Source organism: Stegodyphus dumicola, chromosome 2 (genome assembly GCF_044657685.1).
Source record: "Stegodyphus dumicola isolate Sdum_Otavi_A_Nest chromosome 2, ASM4465768v1".
In the NCBI taxonomy this organism is placed as follows: domain Eukaryota; kingdom Metazoa; phylum Arthropoda; class Arachnida; order Araneae; family Eresidae; genus Stegodyphus; species Stegodyphus dumicola.
The window spans coordinates 197,943,503-197,961,390 of record NC_140769.1 but is presented as its reverse complement, the minus strand read 5'-3'; the positions used below and the strand labels follow the sequence as shown (position 1 = coordinate 197,961,390).

General features: G+C 34.4%; 1 protein-coding gene across 2 annotated transcripts in view; it reads left to right on the top strand.

The window, feature by feature from the left end:
- LOC118186901 (neprilysin-2-like) overlaps window positions 1-7,823 on the top strand; it is a 120,505-nt gene extending 112,682 nt beyond the window's left edge. For both annotated transcript variants that reach the window (XM_085810343.1, XM_085810342.1), the window contains 3 exons: window positions 2,157-2,255; window positions 7,238-7,314; window positions 7,558-7,823. In XM_085810343.1, the coding sequence (XP_085666469.1) occupies window positions 2,157-2,255; window positions 7,238-7,314; window positions 7,558-7,657 (276 nt within the window). In that variant the 3' untranslated portion in view covers window positions 7,658-7,823. The remainder of the gene's footprint in view (window positions 1-2,156; window positions 2,256-7,237; window positions 7,315-7,557) is intronic.
- Window positions 7,824-17,888: the final 10,065 nt, after the last annotated feature.

The window sequence follows — 17,888 nt, the reverse complement described above, 5'->3', positions numbered from 1 at the left end:
TTGCTTAACTACGCACTTCAGCTTTTGCTCTCTACTCTGCTAAGATGTAATTTCGGTGGCTTGCTTCCTATCTCAAAAATATCAAAGATGTAGCGGAGAGGCACGACTAGAGTGACAAGTGATTGTGGCCACAAATTTCAATTGCAAATAAAAATAGAATTAAAACTGCCTCAACTGCCAAGTTCTTTAGATACTACGCAATCAAAATTCTTCTTCAATATGGATCTAAGCAAGCATCCATGTCTGTGCTCTTATTATTTGTATCCATGTATGTGCTCTTATTATTTGTATCCATGTATGTGCTCTTATTATTTGTATCCATGTATGTGCTCTTATTATTTGTATCCATGTATGTGCTCTTATTATTTGTATCCATGTATGTGCTCTTATTATTTGTATCCATGTATGTGCTCTAAGCATCCATGTATGTGCTCTAAGCATCCATGTATGTGCTCTAAGCATCCATGTATGTGCTCTAAGCATGTGCTCTTATTATTTCATACACACTGGTGTGCAAAAATTAAGGACGAGACGGTTTTTTCAATATAACTTTGTACCAAAGCTTTCCAAATCAACACATTTAATACCGTAAGATCCCCAATACGTAAGGACATGAGTAATGTAAGCAACACTTACTAAAAGAGAAATAGAGGGATAAAAAGAAGCTTTATTGAAAAAGTAGCATGGAGCGCAATGCGACTGAAGGCCGAAACATCCCTGTGATGGATGTCCAGCAAGAAACATCCGGTCTTTAATAGGGGATATGATCTCCCCTGACTGCTAGGCAGGTTTCACAGCGTCTGTCCATGCTGAGAATGAGGGTGTCAATGAGTTGTTGAGGCATTGCTGCCCATTCGTCTTGCAGCGCCATTCGAAGCTCCGGAATCGTTACTGGTGGTAAGGTACGAGCTGCCAAGAGTCTGCCTAGAAAATACCATACATGCTCGATGGGATTGAGATCCGGAGATCGTGCCGGCCAATCCATACGTTCAATATCCTCACTCTCTAAGAGCTGTTCGGCAGGTACTGTGCGTTGACATGGTGCATTGTCGTCCATGAAAAGGAACTGCGGACCCATAGCGCCTCTAAAAAGACGCACATATGGAAGAAGAATCTCGTTACAATAACGGGTCCCGTTGACTGAACCTGCGTCGAAGATGTGAAGGTCTGTACGACTACCAAGCATGATGCCTCCCCAAACGAGAACACCGCCACCTCCATACCTGTCCCTTTCAATGATGTTCGAGGGATGATTGTGGCTTGGCTTCCCCGCTCTCTCCAGATGAGTATGCGATGAGAATCGCTACTCAGACTGAATCTGCTCTCATCTGTAAAGAGTACTCGTCCCCATTCATTGTCTCTCCAATTCCGGTGTTCCCGGCACCACAGAGAACGCCTTCTCCGATGGGCAGGCGTTAGAGGTACACACCGTACAGGGCGTCGTGCAAACAAACCACCACCGTGCAGTCTTCTGGCCACGGTAAAACGCGATATCGGTCGTCCAGTCGCCTGTGTCGTGCGTCTAGCGATTTCTCCCGCTGTCTGCCGCCTGTTTCTTCTGGCCTGTAAGGCAATATACCGGTCATCTGCGGGTGTGGTTCCTCGTGGATGACCACTACTAAACCCCCGGATAGCTGTTCCTGTAGTTTGAAATTGTCTCCAAAGTCGTGAAACGATGCTGTGAGCAATTCCGAACTCTGCAGCCACACTTGTCACACTGCGGCCTTCCTCCAACTTCCCAATGATTCGACCTCGGGTAAAAGCATCCAGATGTCGTCTAACAGATTGATTATTCGCCATTTCTCGTTGAGGCAGCAACTCGGTGTGATTTTAACTGCTATACGGCGTGCAATCTCTTTGCCAGAAATACTGATCTTACACCAACAACATGCTTTATACTACTCAGACACTCCCCCATTACGTCTACCTGCATATCTGCGCATGTGCTACCGTACATCACCTTACTTAATCTCCTGATTGGTCTTTCTGTCCGCTCTGCCTCTTCATTCAGCTGATATGCTAATTTTTCGACTTCGTCCTTAATTTTTGCACACCAATGTATATAGATTAGGATGAGGCTTTTTGTATAATTGAACCTTCTAATTTAGTTTTGTAAGATATATTTATACATATTTTTTGTTTTTATTTCACTACAGGCCTATAAAACATATATATCAGAGAGGGAGCCAGAAGCAAGGCCGCTGGCTGTATCTGACTTCACACCGGATCAGTTATTTTGGATAAGGGCAGCGCACGTAAGCCGTCTTCTATTAACCCTTCTTTGCCTGTCGTGTGTCATGTGATACTTCTTTCGCAATTTGAAGCAAACTCCAATGATGGAACACAGCAATAATTTTTATTTTACACTCAAAATGGCGACATACAAACAAGAAAAGAAAACAAACTGAAACTTATTTAAAATAAAATAATTACATGCTTCGTGCGAGAACCGCATACGGCTTTCGTACCTGCGCTTCAATATTGACAGTAACCTGTACATTATTATTCATCTATTTCAAATGCACGAGAGATTAATAACAATATTAAATCTGTTGCAACCTCTTCTCCAACGGAGAGACATTTTCCGAAGGAAAATTTCAGTAAAATTCGAAAATTTATGAGCTTGGCCTTCTCAGTTATTTTAAGAGAAGGTAATTTCTCTCATAAGTTCCAAACTTTAGACCAAAATTTTAAGCTTTGACCAAATAATTTTACATCAGGTTTAAACAGGAAGAAAATAGACAGTATTCAAATTATAATTTAAATAGGAAGAAAATAGAGAGTATTCAAATTAGTCTTCCTTTTTTTTTTTTTTCTCTTGATGGCGCCTAGATCTCTTCCATGTTGGACTAGTTCATCGGCTATAATTCACAGCAAACCTTTCCTCAGTTCATCTGTGCCTTTCGAATAATATTCAATTGCCATTTGCTTTCAGCAATTGTTTTCTTCGTCAATTATTAGCGCCTTTGATATTAAATCGAAAGCCGAAAGATGATGATAAAGCTGCATTGTAAAAGGATTCTCAATATTAATTTCTTTGTCGTTTTTCAAATTTTCGTAAATATCTTCGAAGTTACGTGCGATCGATTTATAAGTAGATGTGACAGTTTTCTGCACAGATGTGCACAGACCATGGGAAAAATAAAAAAGTTCAGAAAACAAAAGATCCACCAAAAAAAGTAAAGGGAAAAACAATAAAATGAATTTTTCTTTTCGACGTTTTATTTAAATGGAAAATTTTTCTTGCATATTTAATTAATTTTTCTTGCACTTTCAGGAATCATATATACGCCATTACTTTCAACCTTTTTGAGTCAATGTATAATACTTTCACGAGAGATTCATTTTCCACGTTTAATTCCGGTAATTTAACTTCTTCTTCAAAGGCATCTCTAGATGCTTCAATGTCTACCTCCATCGGTTCCAAGAGCTTCTCTTGATCGCGTTCAGTTATTTCTGTTTTCCTTTGAGCTTTAGTAGAGACGGCATTAACCTGGTGAGGACGACTATCAGGTTCTTTTCTTTGTTTATTCAACAGTGCAAAAGTTCGATTGCCTAATAAATACCTTCTTTTGTCGAGTTCATTTCTAATAATAGCAGCCTTAGTTATTACTCGCCCAAGATCGCAATCTAGTTCGACCTCAACTAATGGTAAACAGGTTGGATTCCAATCTAAGCTGTTATACCAACGTATTTTCACCTGTCAGCATTTCCGTGATATATTTGCGACAAACTGTATCAATATTAGCACCTGAATCCCTTAATATAGGAATTTTATGACCATTCACGTAACCCAAACTAGTATAAGGTATTTAAGACCTCATTGTCTAAAACTTAAGAATAGTACTGAATCTTCTGCTAATCTTAAAAGACTTAGTGCAAAACCAGAGGATAAATTTCTATTAAGTCTTTTAAGATTAGCATAAGATTCAGTACTATTCTTAAGTTTTAGACATTGAGGTCTTAAATGTTGATAGAATCAACCCTGATAACATTGTGGCGTCTTTCGTTTTTCATATTTATCATCTATACGTGGACTTCTAGGTCTGTGGAATCAGCTTTGCGAATTAAATCCTGATGACAATTTTTTTTTCAGTTTCAGTTTTATTTTTATTATCTGAACTCACTTTACTTTGAGTTAGTGCATTGTATCTTTTTTTCTGCTAATCCACTGAAAGCCTTTTTTTGAAAGTTTCCGTGAACGTTTTCATAGGCATAAGGTTTTTCAGCTAATTTTTTAAATGAAATCATCTCTACCAACTCATCAAGAAAATCATCTTGAAGTTCAGGAGGAACTTGACGTCTAAGTTGGTCAATCACCATCAAATCTATCAACTGATCAAAAGTCTCAACTCCTAGACCAGACACCCATTCTTTGCAATAATTTTCTATTTCGTAGTTGGAATCCACCCATGTGGATTCGGTACTCTTTTGATGTTTTATAAATTTATGTTCCTTGGTGATGATATATAAAAAAGTTTTCTGATAATAAATCATTAATTTATTACTTGGCAGATTTAGTGCAAGTATTCAGCTTTTTAAATTACTCATAATTACTTGTTTACTTATAATTTATATGTATGTAGAAAAAGAGGGATAACTACATAGATGTTAACGATAAAAGAAGGTTCATAAAAAAGTAGGTGCACTCGAGGCCTTTTAACACATTGAACTCTTGTTAAAATAACGCTTGGGTAAAAGTTTACTATTGGGTGCCCCTTGTTTCTTGACGATTCTTTTTTGACGCCAAGATCGGCGCCAGGAAGGCACAATTTCAATATATCCGCTACACAAAGCCAAAATAAGAAGTCAAAGCACAAACTTTGTGTCCATGTACACATCGATCTGTTTCCACTTAAAAAAACATCCTAGAATTGCACAAACTAGGCATTGCGCACTGCCTTAAATTTGTCCATGTACACATCAATCTACTTTCATTTAAATAAAATTAGGAAGCTAAAACGATGTTAAAACTATGATGGTAACCAGAAGTGGGGTTTCATCACCAAAATTTTAAAAAATTTGTCGCTAATCGAAGGGGCACCCAATTCTACATTCATGCCTAACGCTTGTCACTGATGTACACTATTAACGCAGTGCAAGTTATGCGTCCTTTCTTAAGTTTGTGCGCGTTTTACGTATTTATAGCAAATAAGTGGTATGAAACAAAACCAGCTAAATATTGTTGCGTGCGTACGGTTTTGTTATGAATTGAATGCAGAAGTCCGATGAAAAGTGAATAAAATTAATTATTATTACAACAAATAAAAAAAATGCTTAAAGTTCGTCAGATATTCGTACAATATCTCAATCTCACAGCAGTTATCTTTTAAATTACTAAAAAGGTTCACAGAACTTAATTCATACAGAGAAAGCTAATCCGATTTCACCGCGAATTCGCTACAGTAAACAACAGCAATATTCTAAACAAACTCATAAAGAAACTCACAAATTGAGAGGTTTTCCTCCTTTTATAAGCTTTTTAAATCACGCACGAGTATATTCTGGTATTTTCTCGAAAAGCAAAAGGGTGCAATTAGAGATATCTATTTATTAAAGGCGCGTGCTCTTCTATTTTTAATTTTTCCGGCTTAGCTTTCTCTTCAACTAAGTCGCGTGCAGTATTGCACGGGGAAATGCAACGATTCTATTTAAAACAGCAATCGTAACAATATTAACAGAGCAAGAAGGGAGGGGGGAAAGTGAAGTTTTAGAAATCAGGTTTGGTTAACTTCATTTTCAGAGTTCTGATTCGTTGCTAAAGTTTTTTTTTTCCGACTTTTTAACATTATTATAGACTGAAGTGTTTTTTAATTGCCTATGCTATTAGCATTATACAATAATCATATGACATGATTTAACTGTGAAATGAAGAGTTTAGAAAGATTTATTATAATATGAATATGCATAGTCATCTGTTATTCTATTAACTTTACTAATAAATTTCTATGTGATATCTTTTGTTCTTGTCGTTGGTATAATTTTAACAGCCAATAAATAAAAAAAATCTGCAAGTTTCAGATTTTAAATTACGTCCAAAGGGTTGTTTTTTTAACGTTTTGTGTTGTAAGACTTTCACTAGTGTATTTCTCAGTTACTGTAGAAAGTTACGTATCTTAAGAACTAGATAACGAATAATCGCTTAAGTTCGTGTGACAAGAAACAACAACATGGAAGGGTAACTAACCCTTTATTATTCCAATAAGATTTAACAGAACTCCGTCTTAGAGTGTACAATCAATGCCGACACTCGGGCTTGAACTTAAGAGACTAAGAATTAAACTAAAACTAAGATTAAATAAAAAAAAATATAGCCGAAGCTATCAAGTTTCTAATGCAGTCGGCCCCTTACACACCAGATGACTGCGAAGCTATCAAGGGCCTGAGTACGGGCCGAGCGTAATAACAGCTTTGAGAGAGAGAGAGAGAGAAAGAGTGGTCAAAAGGCAGACGCGCGTAAATCAGAAAATCAGAAACTCCGATTCTCTCTCACTAAGACCAAAGAACTTCGCGGTTAAATACCGCTCTTCCTCATTATGTATTCAGACCGGAAGTAGTAAGTTGAAGTTAAGAATTTGACAGGAAAGAAACTTAAAATTTAATTGTTAATCAAATTAACATAATCCTTACAGTGTGTTACCTTTATTTATTAAATATCATGGTCTTTGCACTTAAATAAAATTCAGTTCAATGGCAATGTCGCAAAATAATTTTAAAATGAGCATATCTTTAGAATTTCTGATACACAGTTCCGCGCGCTGAAGATAAAAAGGTCTTTTTTTCCCCCGTAGAGTGTTGCTATTGCTCGCTTTGAAATCCTTGAGTTTGTTAATCAAAAATTCCTTAAAGTTTTACAAAATATGAAATCGATAATAAAGCAAATTCCAAATTTCAAATTTGGTCTTCCACATGCCCATATTTGTAAGAGGATTACGTCATTCAAAATTCGATCGATGTATGTACCGTCGTTTTATCACAATGCGAGAAATAAACATACATTTATGCAGATTTTTCATTATTTAATTTCTTCAAATATAATGCAGGACTCTAACATTTGGTAGCAACAGTTTGAAAAGTATAGTAAACCAACGCAAAATCGCAAAACCAAAACAATAGTCCTTCAGGGACAAAGCCCCCTTTGGACTAACAATGTATTCCCTCAGTCTATTCGAATCACTTTGTGTATAATATTTTTTAAATATAATATTTGTAGTAAATTTTGCTAACTCACTTTCAGGTATGGTGTGAGAAAATAGATCCTCATCATTTGCTCAAAATTATTCGCACAGGATCACGCATCCCACAAAAATTTAGGTAAGTAAAATTAAAATCTTTTTAATTTAGTTGGGGGTCTCCGAGATGAGATACGTGTGTTATTTTTCATTCCAAATTATTGCTTTTAGTATAAAACATGTTTGCATTTGCAGAATTATCCCAAATATTTAATGCATATTTAATTTTTTTTAATTATTATCCAAATAAAATAAAAGGTTTTGCAACAAATTTAAAGTATTAAAATGTTTGGACGAATTTAAAATACTATTCCTTTTGTTTCAGAGTGCAGGGACCCATGTCCAATCTGCCCGAGTTTGCCCAAGACTTTCAGTGTACAATATTTGATGACATGAATCCAATAAGCAAATGTGAAATTTGGTAATAAAAAAATGAAGCAAATGTAAATTTCAGATAAGAGTCTGTTGGTATATTAGTATTATTACAATAATATTATTATTAGTAGTACAGGTATTATATATGATAATTGTAAACAAAGCTACACGCATAATTAAATAAATTTGTTGAAATAAAATATTCCTTTTTGCATCCTATAACTTCGTTAATATTTTTATTTATTGTATATTTACCGTTATTTCCAGCGTTTTACAGCAAGAAGAAAATTGCTGGAGTATGTAGGAAAGGAAAAAATAAATCTGAAATTTAAAAGTTTCACACTAATACACAGAATTAAAAAAAAAAAAAAAAAAAAAGAAAGAAATTTCATGCGAATATTGAATTTCACCTTAACCTGAATATGCAGTTTTCCTGTTCTTTTGGTACATATTATATACATTATGTTCGTAAGTACTTATTAAAATAAGCTAAAAGATTCCTGGCAGAACATTGTTTGCTCGTCGAAGAAAGGTATCCAGCATTTATCTCAAGAAATAAGTTTTCTTTTAAAAACAATTTCAAGCCTGATTTGAATATCTCTCGCATTTAATTTTCCAATTCCCATCATCTTTTACTTACTATACATTATGCAAGCTGTATTTAAAAGTGATAAATCGAATAAGAAAAGAATTATTAACAGAATACTTTTAATCGCGTGCAGTGTGCTTGTATAATTAAAAATATGGAAATATTCTTTAAAAAATTTTAATTCAAAGACTAATTTTACCTTAATTTATATTTCTAGCTGATGTATTTCTCTATTACTTGTTATATGAACCTTTATTAGTAAATTTTTATTATTAGAAGAAAACAATTATGGGTAGAATATTTTTGCTTTTCTGCTTTCTTTACGAGAAAAGAACTTTGTAGTTTATCTCATTTGAAGAGCAAATAACTTTTTTAAAGAAGATTGAAAACCATGATTTAATTTTTATTGATTCCGAATTGAGGTGTTGCCTCACTACCTACTATGCACATTGCATTTGCATATAATAATAATAATGAAAAGACTACTAGGGAAATATTTTTGCTCGATGAAAAGAAGGACCCATTGTTGGCTGTCAACTGAAAGGCAAAAACATATGTTTAAAGAAAGCATCAATCACAGGTTTATTTCAAAATTGTAATACCGCCAGGCAATTGTGATTTTGAATATCCTAAACGAAATGTCTACACTTTCTCTCACCCCAACACTCACTTTTATTATCCGGTAAAGATATCAATTATACATCAATATAGATCGCCAAAGTTGTTGGTAAGAAAGAGGGTTGTTGGTATAAGGATGCGCATTTCTACTCTCTACTACTATGCAATATGCCATATTTCTTAAAATATGCAATATTTTCTTTTTCATTAGAAGGCAAACTCCGCATTTGGATTACGATTATTCGTCTCAAGAAAAAGCGGCCGAGCGGTAAAGTCGATGAACACTGGTAGTTCGGTCCGAGGTTCGAATCCCGCAAATGGGCTGGCTGCACGGGCCAGCCCATTCGTTCCATTTTTGTGGTTTTCCCCATGTGTAACGTGTATACGAGCCAGTTTCCCTTAGAAAGTCCTCCACGAAGGCATCCCTCCCCTTAGGCAAATAGCCCTCGAGGCTTTGCCATAATCACACACACGCACATGTCTCAAGAAAAAAGAAACCACACACTAATCACAAACAAAAAACTCAAACACAACGCTTGAACTCCAAACTCGTGCGCAGTTAGTGGGTAACACGTTTTTGTAAAATTCTAGTTTGCTTAATTCCGCGACACAGTGCTTTGCCGGGTAATTCTTGTCATGGTTAGCTGGCTAATGCCATAATACCGTAATTACATTTACACATTGCAATTGACTTTCTACCACAGAATGTTCTTGCTCCGTGTTCACCGCTGGTTTTTCCTTACTTTGAGACGTCTCTGCCTCGTACCCTTTCGACATTATAACCTCTCTTCATTTTCCGAATAATATTGCGGAGGTGAAAGATATTGTTAATATATTTGGGTACGAGGAAGATGACTTATATTGTAAAGATTCTCCTGAGATCTTCCTCACACTTAGAACTACTGAGGGCCTGCAACTTAAAAAATGCTGTAGGAAACCGTCGATGCAAAATTACGAAAGGCTTTCTAGCGGTAATGGATAAACATTGCCTTTTCTTGATCAGTTTAGAGGTCCTAACAGGTCAGATATTTTCAAGAAATACACACATGATATCTCTTCTCTCTAACCGAGGAGGAAAAACAATAAATTTAATAAGCCCGCCTCTTCTAAAGTTACACCATAGCTACACCACAGCAGCTGAATTCAGATAAAGAATGGATCATACCGACGAAATTTGCCAAGACGACACAAACCATGTTGCTGTTCTAGAGTCATCGGATAACAATAAATTCGACACTTAGCTGCGGTTCCCCCCCCGCAGGATACTAAGATAGATTTTCAAGAGGAAAGCATGATTGTCATCCTTGACAATCAAGAAAATAATGGCAAAGAAAGAATGCCCCTTTTTTGTGTTTGGAAGAAACTAAGAAGGCATTTTTCCGGCATGGTATAAAAGAATATTCCGGAACGCTGACAAAAGATAAAAACCACTCTTATATTTGGAACTGCAGCAGATAGTTCTCACGACATTTGATGAAAAATGAACTGCTTATTAGCACATTTAGGACTAAAGGAGAAAGACCAATAAAAATGAGTATCCGAGTACTTACCGCAGATTCTGACCATGTAGGCAGTAAGATGGAATTTTGTATAGCAAGATACTCTGTGGGAAAAGTCAAACTATTTACTAAGAAAATCCATGATACAGAAGAGATGCTTCTTGTCTTTTTTTTGCCTCGGTAAAAAGCGATGACGCAAGAATGAATATTTACAAAGTGAAGACTATCTTGAATCTGAAAGTCTCCATAAGACGATGTCGAACGAACAAACGCATTATGATATGTTTTCATTGTCAAAGATTTGGAAATGGCCAAATCTTTTGGAACAATCCACAAAAGTGCTCTAACAGCCAGGATCACCTGACTAATATGTGTAGGCTTCCTGATAATGAAAGCCCGACATGCGTTTGATGTAAGAAAGACCTGGTGCTTCCTCGAAATCCTTTGATCTTTGCATAAGAATTCACAAAAGAAACCCAGATGTAAAGCCTTTACCTGAGACGGGAAATCTTTCCATTAAAAATGCTCCTAATAGGAGGAAATTACCTAAAGACAACTTACGCACTGACCACTGAAGCAGCGAAACAGCCGGACTTTGAATTCTCAAGACTGATATTTTCACTAACTTTATTACTAAATTTTTGGAAATTGCTGACTTATGTAAGAAGATATAATCAGTAGAAAAGTTAAAACTGGCACTACTAATCATGGAAATTTTTCAAGATGCAGAAGATTAATCTTCTGCTTCTTACTTGTAAGATGATTTTCTGATGATAGAGCTGCTGCGGTACATGGGGCAACTTATCTGACAGTACGACTCTTCATAGCTAAGATGATTTTATGTTTTCTTTCCAATACAGTATTTTGTTCTAGACTTTTCACCTCTTCATCTTCTAGACTACCCTACACAGGAGTTTGATTCAGATTTATTTATTGTCAGGCACCATTAGTAGCTTAATCTTCAAGAGACGGAACATGTCGAGTAAAATAACTCGATGGTAGAGTTGGACGCATACAGGAATGCAACAAAAGAGGCAATGCAATAAATATTATGCTGGGGACACTTAAGTTGTGATACGATTGAACGAACATAAGAATGACGTGTAAAATAAAAGGATTTTACACAAGAACAGATGGCAGTATTTATGTTATACATTAGTTTTAGTACCATAATAAAATCAGCATTAAAAATTTCAGATGCATTAATACGAATATTATAGATTCACAATAAAGTTCTTATGAAACAGTTATGTGATATAAGAGCAATAGATTAGCAATGAATACTCGTACTTTTAAAAACTTAAGTTCTATTCAAAATTAGAGACTTAAAATTAAACATAAAATAACTTACAAATAATAAAGAGATTAATGTTGCAATATATATAGTGCAAAAGATATATAAATAACACCTTATAGATTAAACATAACATGCACTAGTTTATCTAAACCTATTTTAAAATTTCTGTAGTTGAAAATATGTGCTAGTTTATATGATTTTATTTTTAAAAATTAGGAAGGCATGCATTCTTAGATGGAATACTAATACTCTTTCTTAGTCATATTTTATTAGTTCTATGTGCTATAAAATTCTTTGCTTTCCTAGCTTCGAAAGATACATTTTTATGCATTGCTTAAAACAATTAGGAGATATCAAGATTTTATATATAAACTGTGCATGAGGAAAAATATTTTCTGATATAAAATCACTACATGATGTCTCGTAAGTTATGAAAAAGGTAAAAAAGAATATTAGGCATAGAAAAAGAAAAATTAAATTCTATTCTCGCTTTTAAATCAAAAACTAAAAATTTACAGCTTGAATATGTCTTAAAAAGAAGAAACAAGTGCGATATTAAGGATTAAAAAAAGGTTTAATAACGGATATTGTTTCTCCTAACCTAAAACAAAGTTGCATTCTAGTAAGATATCAGTAGTGTTATCAAAAAGGAACTAGTCTGGTATTACTCCTACAGTGGAGTGGTTTTCCTCTGCTGAATCGTATGTAGTGGTGAGAAGTAACCAGTGACTATTCTCCGAAAAATGCCCTACAGGTATTTGATTGGATTTATATTTGGGGAATATACTGACTAATCCTTTTGTGAGATTCCATCCTCGAAAATGAAAACGTCCACTAATCAAGCACAACATGGTCTGACTTTACCATACACAAAAATGAATTTATTCCCTATTGTGCAGCGTAAGGACTACTAAACTGTATCAGAATCTTATCTCCCTACGGCTTAAGGGGACTCATACACCTTAAAACCCATAAGATGTTCGAATAGGTGACTGTTGCAAGAATTGGGATAATTTACTTATCTTAAAAGCAATTACTACCAACTTTTTACAGCTGACTACATAATATAGCTGCTTTCTGAAATAGTAATCAGAAAGTGTGTGTTGCCACAGATATTTTTATAATTTAATCCGCTTTGTGATAACAATTTTCGTCATGTTTCCAAATTGCGCGCACAGTTTAAAACATTCCGTTTCATAATTTAATTTTCCATATTTAATATATAGCTTTTATAACATTTGGAAACTACTGTGAACCTAAAATTCTGAAAATTTCATGTTAAATTGTTATTTTATTTTGAGTTGAGTTTATAAAATGTATTTTATTAAAAAAATTTGTAATGTTTTCGTCCATAAAATTTTTCAGTATTAAAATATTCATCAGATTGTTGGTTCAGTTAGAAAATAGTACCCATATAAAGAATTCCATCGAATTTCAAGTATGTACCATTAGCCATTTTTAAAATATCATGCGCGCAAGGTGGAAACATGGCGAAATATTTTGTCACAAAGAGAATTAAAGTACAAAAATACTTGTGGCAACGCAAGCTTTATGGTTACTGGTTTCCAAAGCAGCTATATTATGTAGTCAGCTGTAAAAATTTGGAAGTTATTGCTTTTAAAATAAATAAAATATCCCAATTCTTGCAACAGTCACATATTCGAAAATCTTGAGGGGTTTAAGGTGTATGAGTCCCCTTAACCATCAGGAAATTGATTTGGATGATTCACAGATCGGTATGGCGATTACAGAAATAATGGCCCCGACCATCACTCCAGTTCCTCAAAATGGGACACTTTCTTTCACAAATTCAGGATTATTCAAAGTGCAACGTACGCTTTAACTCATAAGTCTTCTATTGTCACGTTGTATCCTAAAGCAGGAAAGTTTAAAAATAGGACCTATTTTTATGATTCAAATTTTAGATTGCTGTAAAATGCTGAGTAACAACTTGGTGTTGTATTATTGAGGGTTAAGCTTTATAGATCGTCAAATTTCTTCTTATATTGCAAGAGATTTGTTGTAAGTTTTTTGCAGTGATGCTTTCTAAAACGCCTGCAAAATTTTGCCGCGTCTGGAGACTTTCAAATTGGCAGTTTCAAAATCCGTTCCTTTAAAAACAGTTATAAGTTATTTTTCTCCTTCCTTTCCGCATGTCTTCGTGATATAATTGGAAGCACGCTCGACGTATATTCGAGAGGTCCAGATTCGAGTCCGGCGAGGGCATTGCTCATTTTTCATGTCTTCTGCTTCAAAATAATCTAATGGCTCTAGAAATGGTGCACCAACAAAAAGGTGGTGGACGATAATTCGTCACCACCAGGATTTGTCGATTGGGTCCCCTCATCTCCAGTCAGCCATTAAAAGGGAGAGTATACAACAGCATTTTCTCCCCCCTTCCAGCATGCTTTCGCAATGTAATGGTAGCACACTCAGCGTGTATTCGAGAGCTCCATGTTCGAGCTACAGAAGAAGTACCGTATATTCCGGCGTATAACGTGCATTTTTAATGCAAAAAATAAGACTGAACTTTACGCATGCGCGTTATACGCCGGATATAAAAATTATAGCTTAAAAATAAGGAAAAAATTAGATTTTGACATTCACCAAAATGCTGCTTATTTAAAAGAAATGACGTACGTTATGAAATTAAACATTTTCATTGTCGGATAACATTAAGAGTTCATCATGTTCAGCTTCTATTATATCTTCAGGGGTATCATCAATTTTTTTTTTTCAAAACAGCACTGTGTTTGTTTCTCTTCACGGGAGCCATAGTTACTGCTAAAAGTAGCACTAGATCAACTGTATTTCAACTAAAGCAAATGGGATTTACTAAAGCCTTCGATTTTTACTTCAAAATCTCAGCTTTAAATGACTACAGAAAGACAAATCATCTAACTCCTAATTCCACGAATTCAGTCAAGTTAGAAGTGCTCTACAACAGCATTCTTTTGGAGAGCTACATTGAATACAATTCGCTCTCTTTACCGGAATATTTACTGCCGCAAGCATTTAACCCACACACGTGTTGTTCGGGGTATCGCTTGTTAGTGCGGTTTACCATTGTTCGAAAGGCTAGAGAAAATGTTCGATATGTGACCTGAAAAGATCAGAGCATTGCACATGCATCTTTTAGGTTCCTTCGGGAAGAAGTGGATGCGCGTTACACGGAAAGTATAGCTAAAAATTAAAAAATATATCTTGAAATTATAGGAACACGTTATACACCGGTGCGCGTTGTATGCCTAAAAATACGGTAATTTAATTATTGTTTTCCTACCTTCAGAACAGAAGTGTCATTGAAATGTAAAGCCCCATTGTTAGTATTTAAAATGAAATTTGGACATGGCTGATCAATGAAAGCCTTTACATCAGCAAAGTAGTCAAGTTTTAAATTGAGATGAAATGCAACATACATATGGCCTGATTTCAATGATTTTTCCACATTTTGAGCAACTCAACAAAGTCGTATTGTCTCCTGTATGGTGCTGAAGGCTCTTGACAAGAACAATCGTGGCAAGGAGTGCAAGCATGACGAATTTCGTGGGCTTGTTCTGATGCTTACTGTCTGACAAGTGAGATAAGTCACAACAGTAACACAATATTTTTGTTCAGTAAAGGAGTAAGCAAGATCTTCATTTCGTTTGTGGCTGGAAACAAGAAATTTATGTGTTATGCTTTTAATTTTTATTCATGCATTACACGCTAGTAAAACAGGCAGACTGTTTCTCTAGCGGAAACTGGTCAGTATTGCAGCTAATGTACACAATAAATCAAAGAATGTAACAAACTACTGCCATTTGTTGAGGCTGTGATGAACTAAAATAGTACCTGTACCGCTTTCGAGTTGGGCCAATATGAACGATATATTTTATAAGCTTTTTAAAATCAAACAATAGAGCTGTAAAGTGATAAATTTCCAAAACGGCATTTCATATTTATCTTTTTCTAAAAATCCTACGCAAGTCTAAATATTTTCTAAGGGAACGTGCCGCAAAAAAAAAAAAAAAAAAAAAAAAAAAAAAAAAAGAATACGAAAGAATTCGGTAAAGAAAAAATTTAAAGAATTCAGTAGGTTAAGTCTATTTAAAACCTTCAATTTGTGATATTTGAAAGACTTTATTTTAGAATTTTTTTGATTCTGTGTTGCCAAGAGCGTTGCCAAAACAGATTCCATGAAACGAAAGATGTCTGATAAAAATCGAAAAATTCTATATTTTGTTTATGATTTATTTCATTTCATATGGAATGCATTCAAAGTAACGCCACAACGCTTTTTTTCGACGCTAGTATCTTGTACAATTTATGCTGAATTCGCTTGTTTAAGTATGCTCAGGCAACGAGAATTGTTTACATATAACGTTTAAGTTATTGTGCATTTTCTTCGGTGATATATTACTAGACGCATTTGATGTAGATGGAGACTGGAAGATTGCATTTAGAAGCACAGAAACTTAATGTCCAACACTGGCAAATAAGCAACTTCCTTTACGAGCTCAGAGATCCTTATGATACTTTACGTTCAAGAACAAATTAAACTGTTAATTTTGGGGGTCGAGAGGAAATCAGACTTTGTTCTCGCCACGTGATGAACGTAATATCAAAACAGATGCTTCGTCGGAAATAAAGGCTTATTAAATTGAATGAGTCTGCAAAAGTCCCAGTTTAAGCTTTGATACACAATGATTATGATATATTAATCAAAGAGTCAACAAGAAAATAGACCATAGAACTTGATAACAAGCATATATATAAATGTGAAAGGATTTAATATTATCTGAAGTTAAACTGTCTAATATTGATGTGCATTGATTTCTGCATATTCTAAACTTTTAATGTAATATATTTTTAGATGTAAATTTTAAAGTATTGCCTTTTCCGTATTTTAATTGTATTTTATATTAAAGTAAATGTTTCATTGTATTTGTTATTCTTTTCTGATTTTCTGATTCTGATTACGCTGAAGTTTTCCAAACTCCATATTTGCCAAACTTAAATATTCCATATTTGCCAAACTTAATTCAGAATGCTTAAAACATTCTGAATACTAACTTTAATTATTTCAATTTGAAACGTAGCTCATATTTATTAATTTAATTAGTTATCAGAAAGGAGTTTTTGTCTTTTTTCACGCTGTCTTTAAACGGGTACAAAAGAGGACACTTACGACAGCAATCAGGATTACTTTTGTGGACAGCTTTTCAAGTGAAACTGACTCGTATTTACATTACACAGTTTAATGGAAGGGATGTTTCCTTAAGAAAAACTGTGGTATTCAGTGTAACAAAATGAGATTACTACCTAATGATTCCAACAGAATATTTTACCTCAGGACCATGGAAATCTATTGCATATTTATTATCACATCCAAAGCAAAAATATAATCTGAAGTGTAAATTTTCCTCGTCAATACAGATCAATAAATTTATGTGATAAATCACGCAATATACTGATTCTGTCGATAAATCAATACATTTAGGAAAACCTGATAAAAAAAACATCTGCTAAATTTCAGTTCATTATAATACTATTTGTAACGAAGAAATTCTACTTCTAAAAACCTTTATTTAACTACTGTTCCCGCTGCGTTTATATGTAGCATAAAATTAACAAAACTCTACTTAAATTTTAAAATATTATTTTAATGGTTCAAGAGGTTTTTAGTTTTTTTTTTTTTTTTTTTTTTTTTTTTTAAAGTTCGTGTACTTGCTATTCAATCTAGTTATCCGCCATTCCCGAAAATAGCTCCAGAAATGCTTAAAATATTTTTGTTAATTAACAGCGTAAATGTGGTTTCATTTATAATTTAATTACTGATTTTTAGATGTGAAATAATATATAGAAACAGATGTACACTAACACTAAAGTACTAAATAAATATGTAAACAACGTTTTTAAATAAATTTTTAATTATTTCAACTTGAAAACTTGAAAGTTTTCGAAAAAGGTATTTCGAAATTATACAAAAGAATTTTTTCTAGTTGCACCCTGTACCACTTTAATTATGACCGAGGCTGTAGTTTGTGTCTAGATCTTACTCGTGGAAATGAATATTTTGTTGAAATGGGTGTTCATAGTGCCAAAACTAATTACATTTATTTTAAAGTGTGTTCCTCTAAACAACGCTAATTAACTGATCTCTATGAGGAATCTTTCATCTGATAAACTTCATAAAGGACATCTTACTCAGTATGTTTGGAGCATAAAGTCTCCTCAATATTGTTATTGAGCAACCGCCTTCGCCGGGCATCGAACCGCGGACTTCTGGAATACGC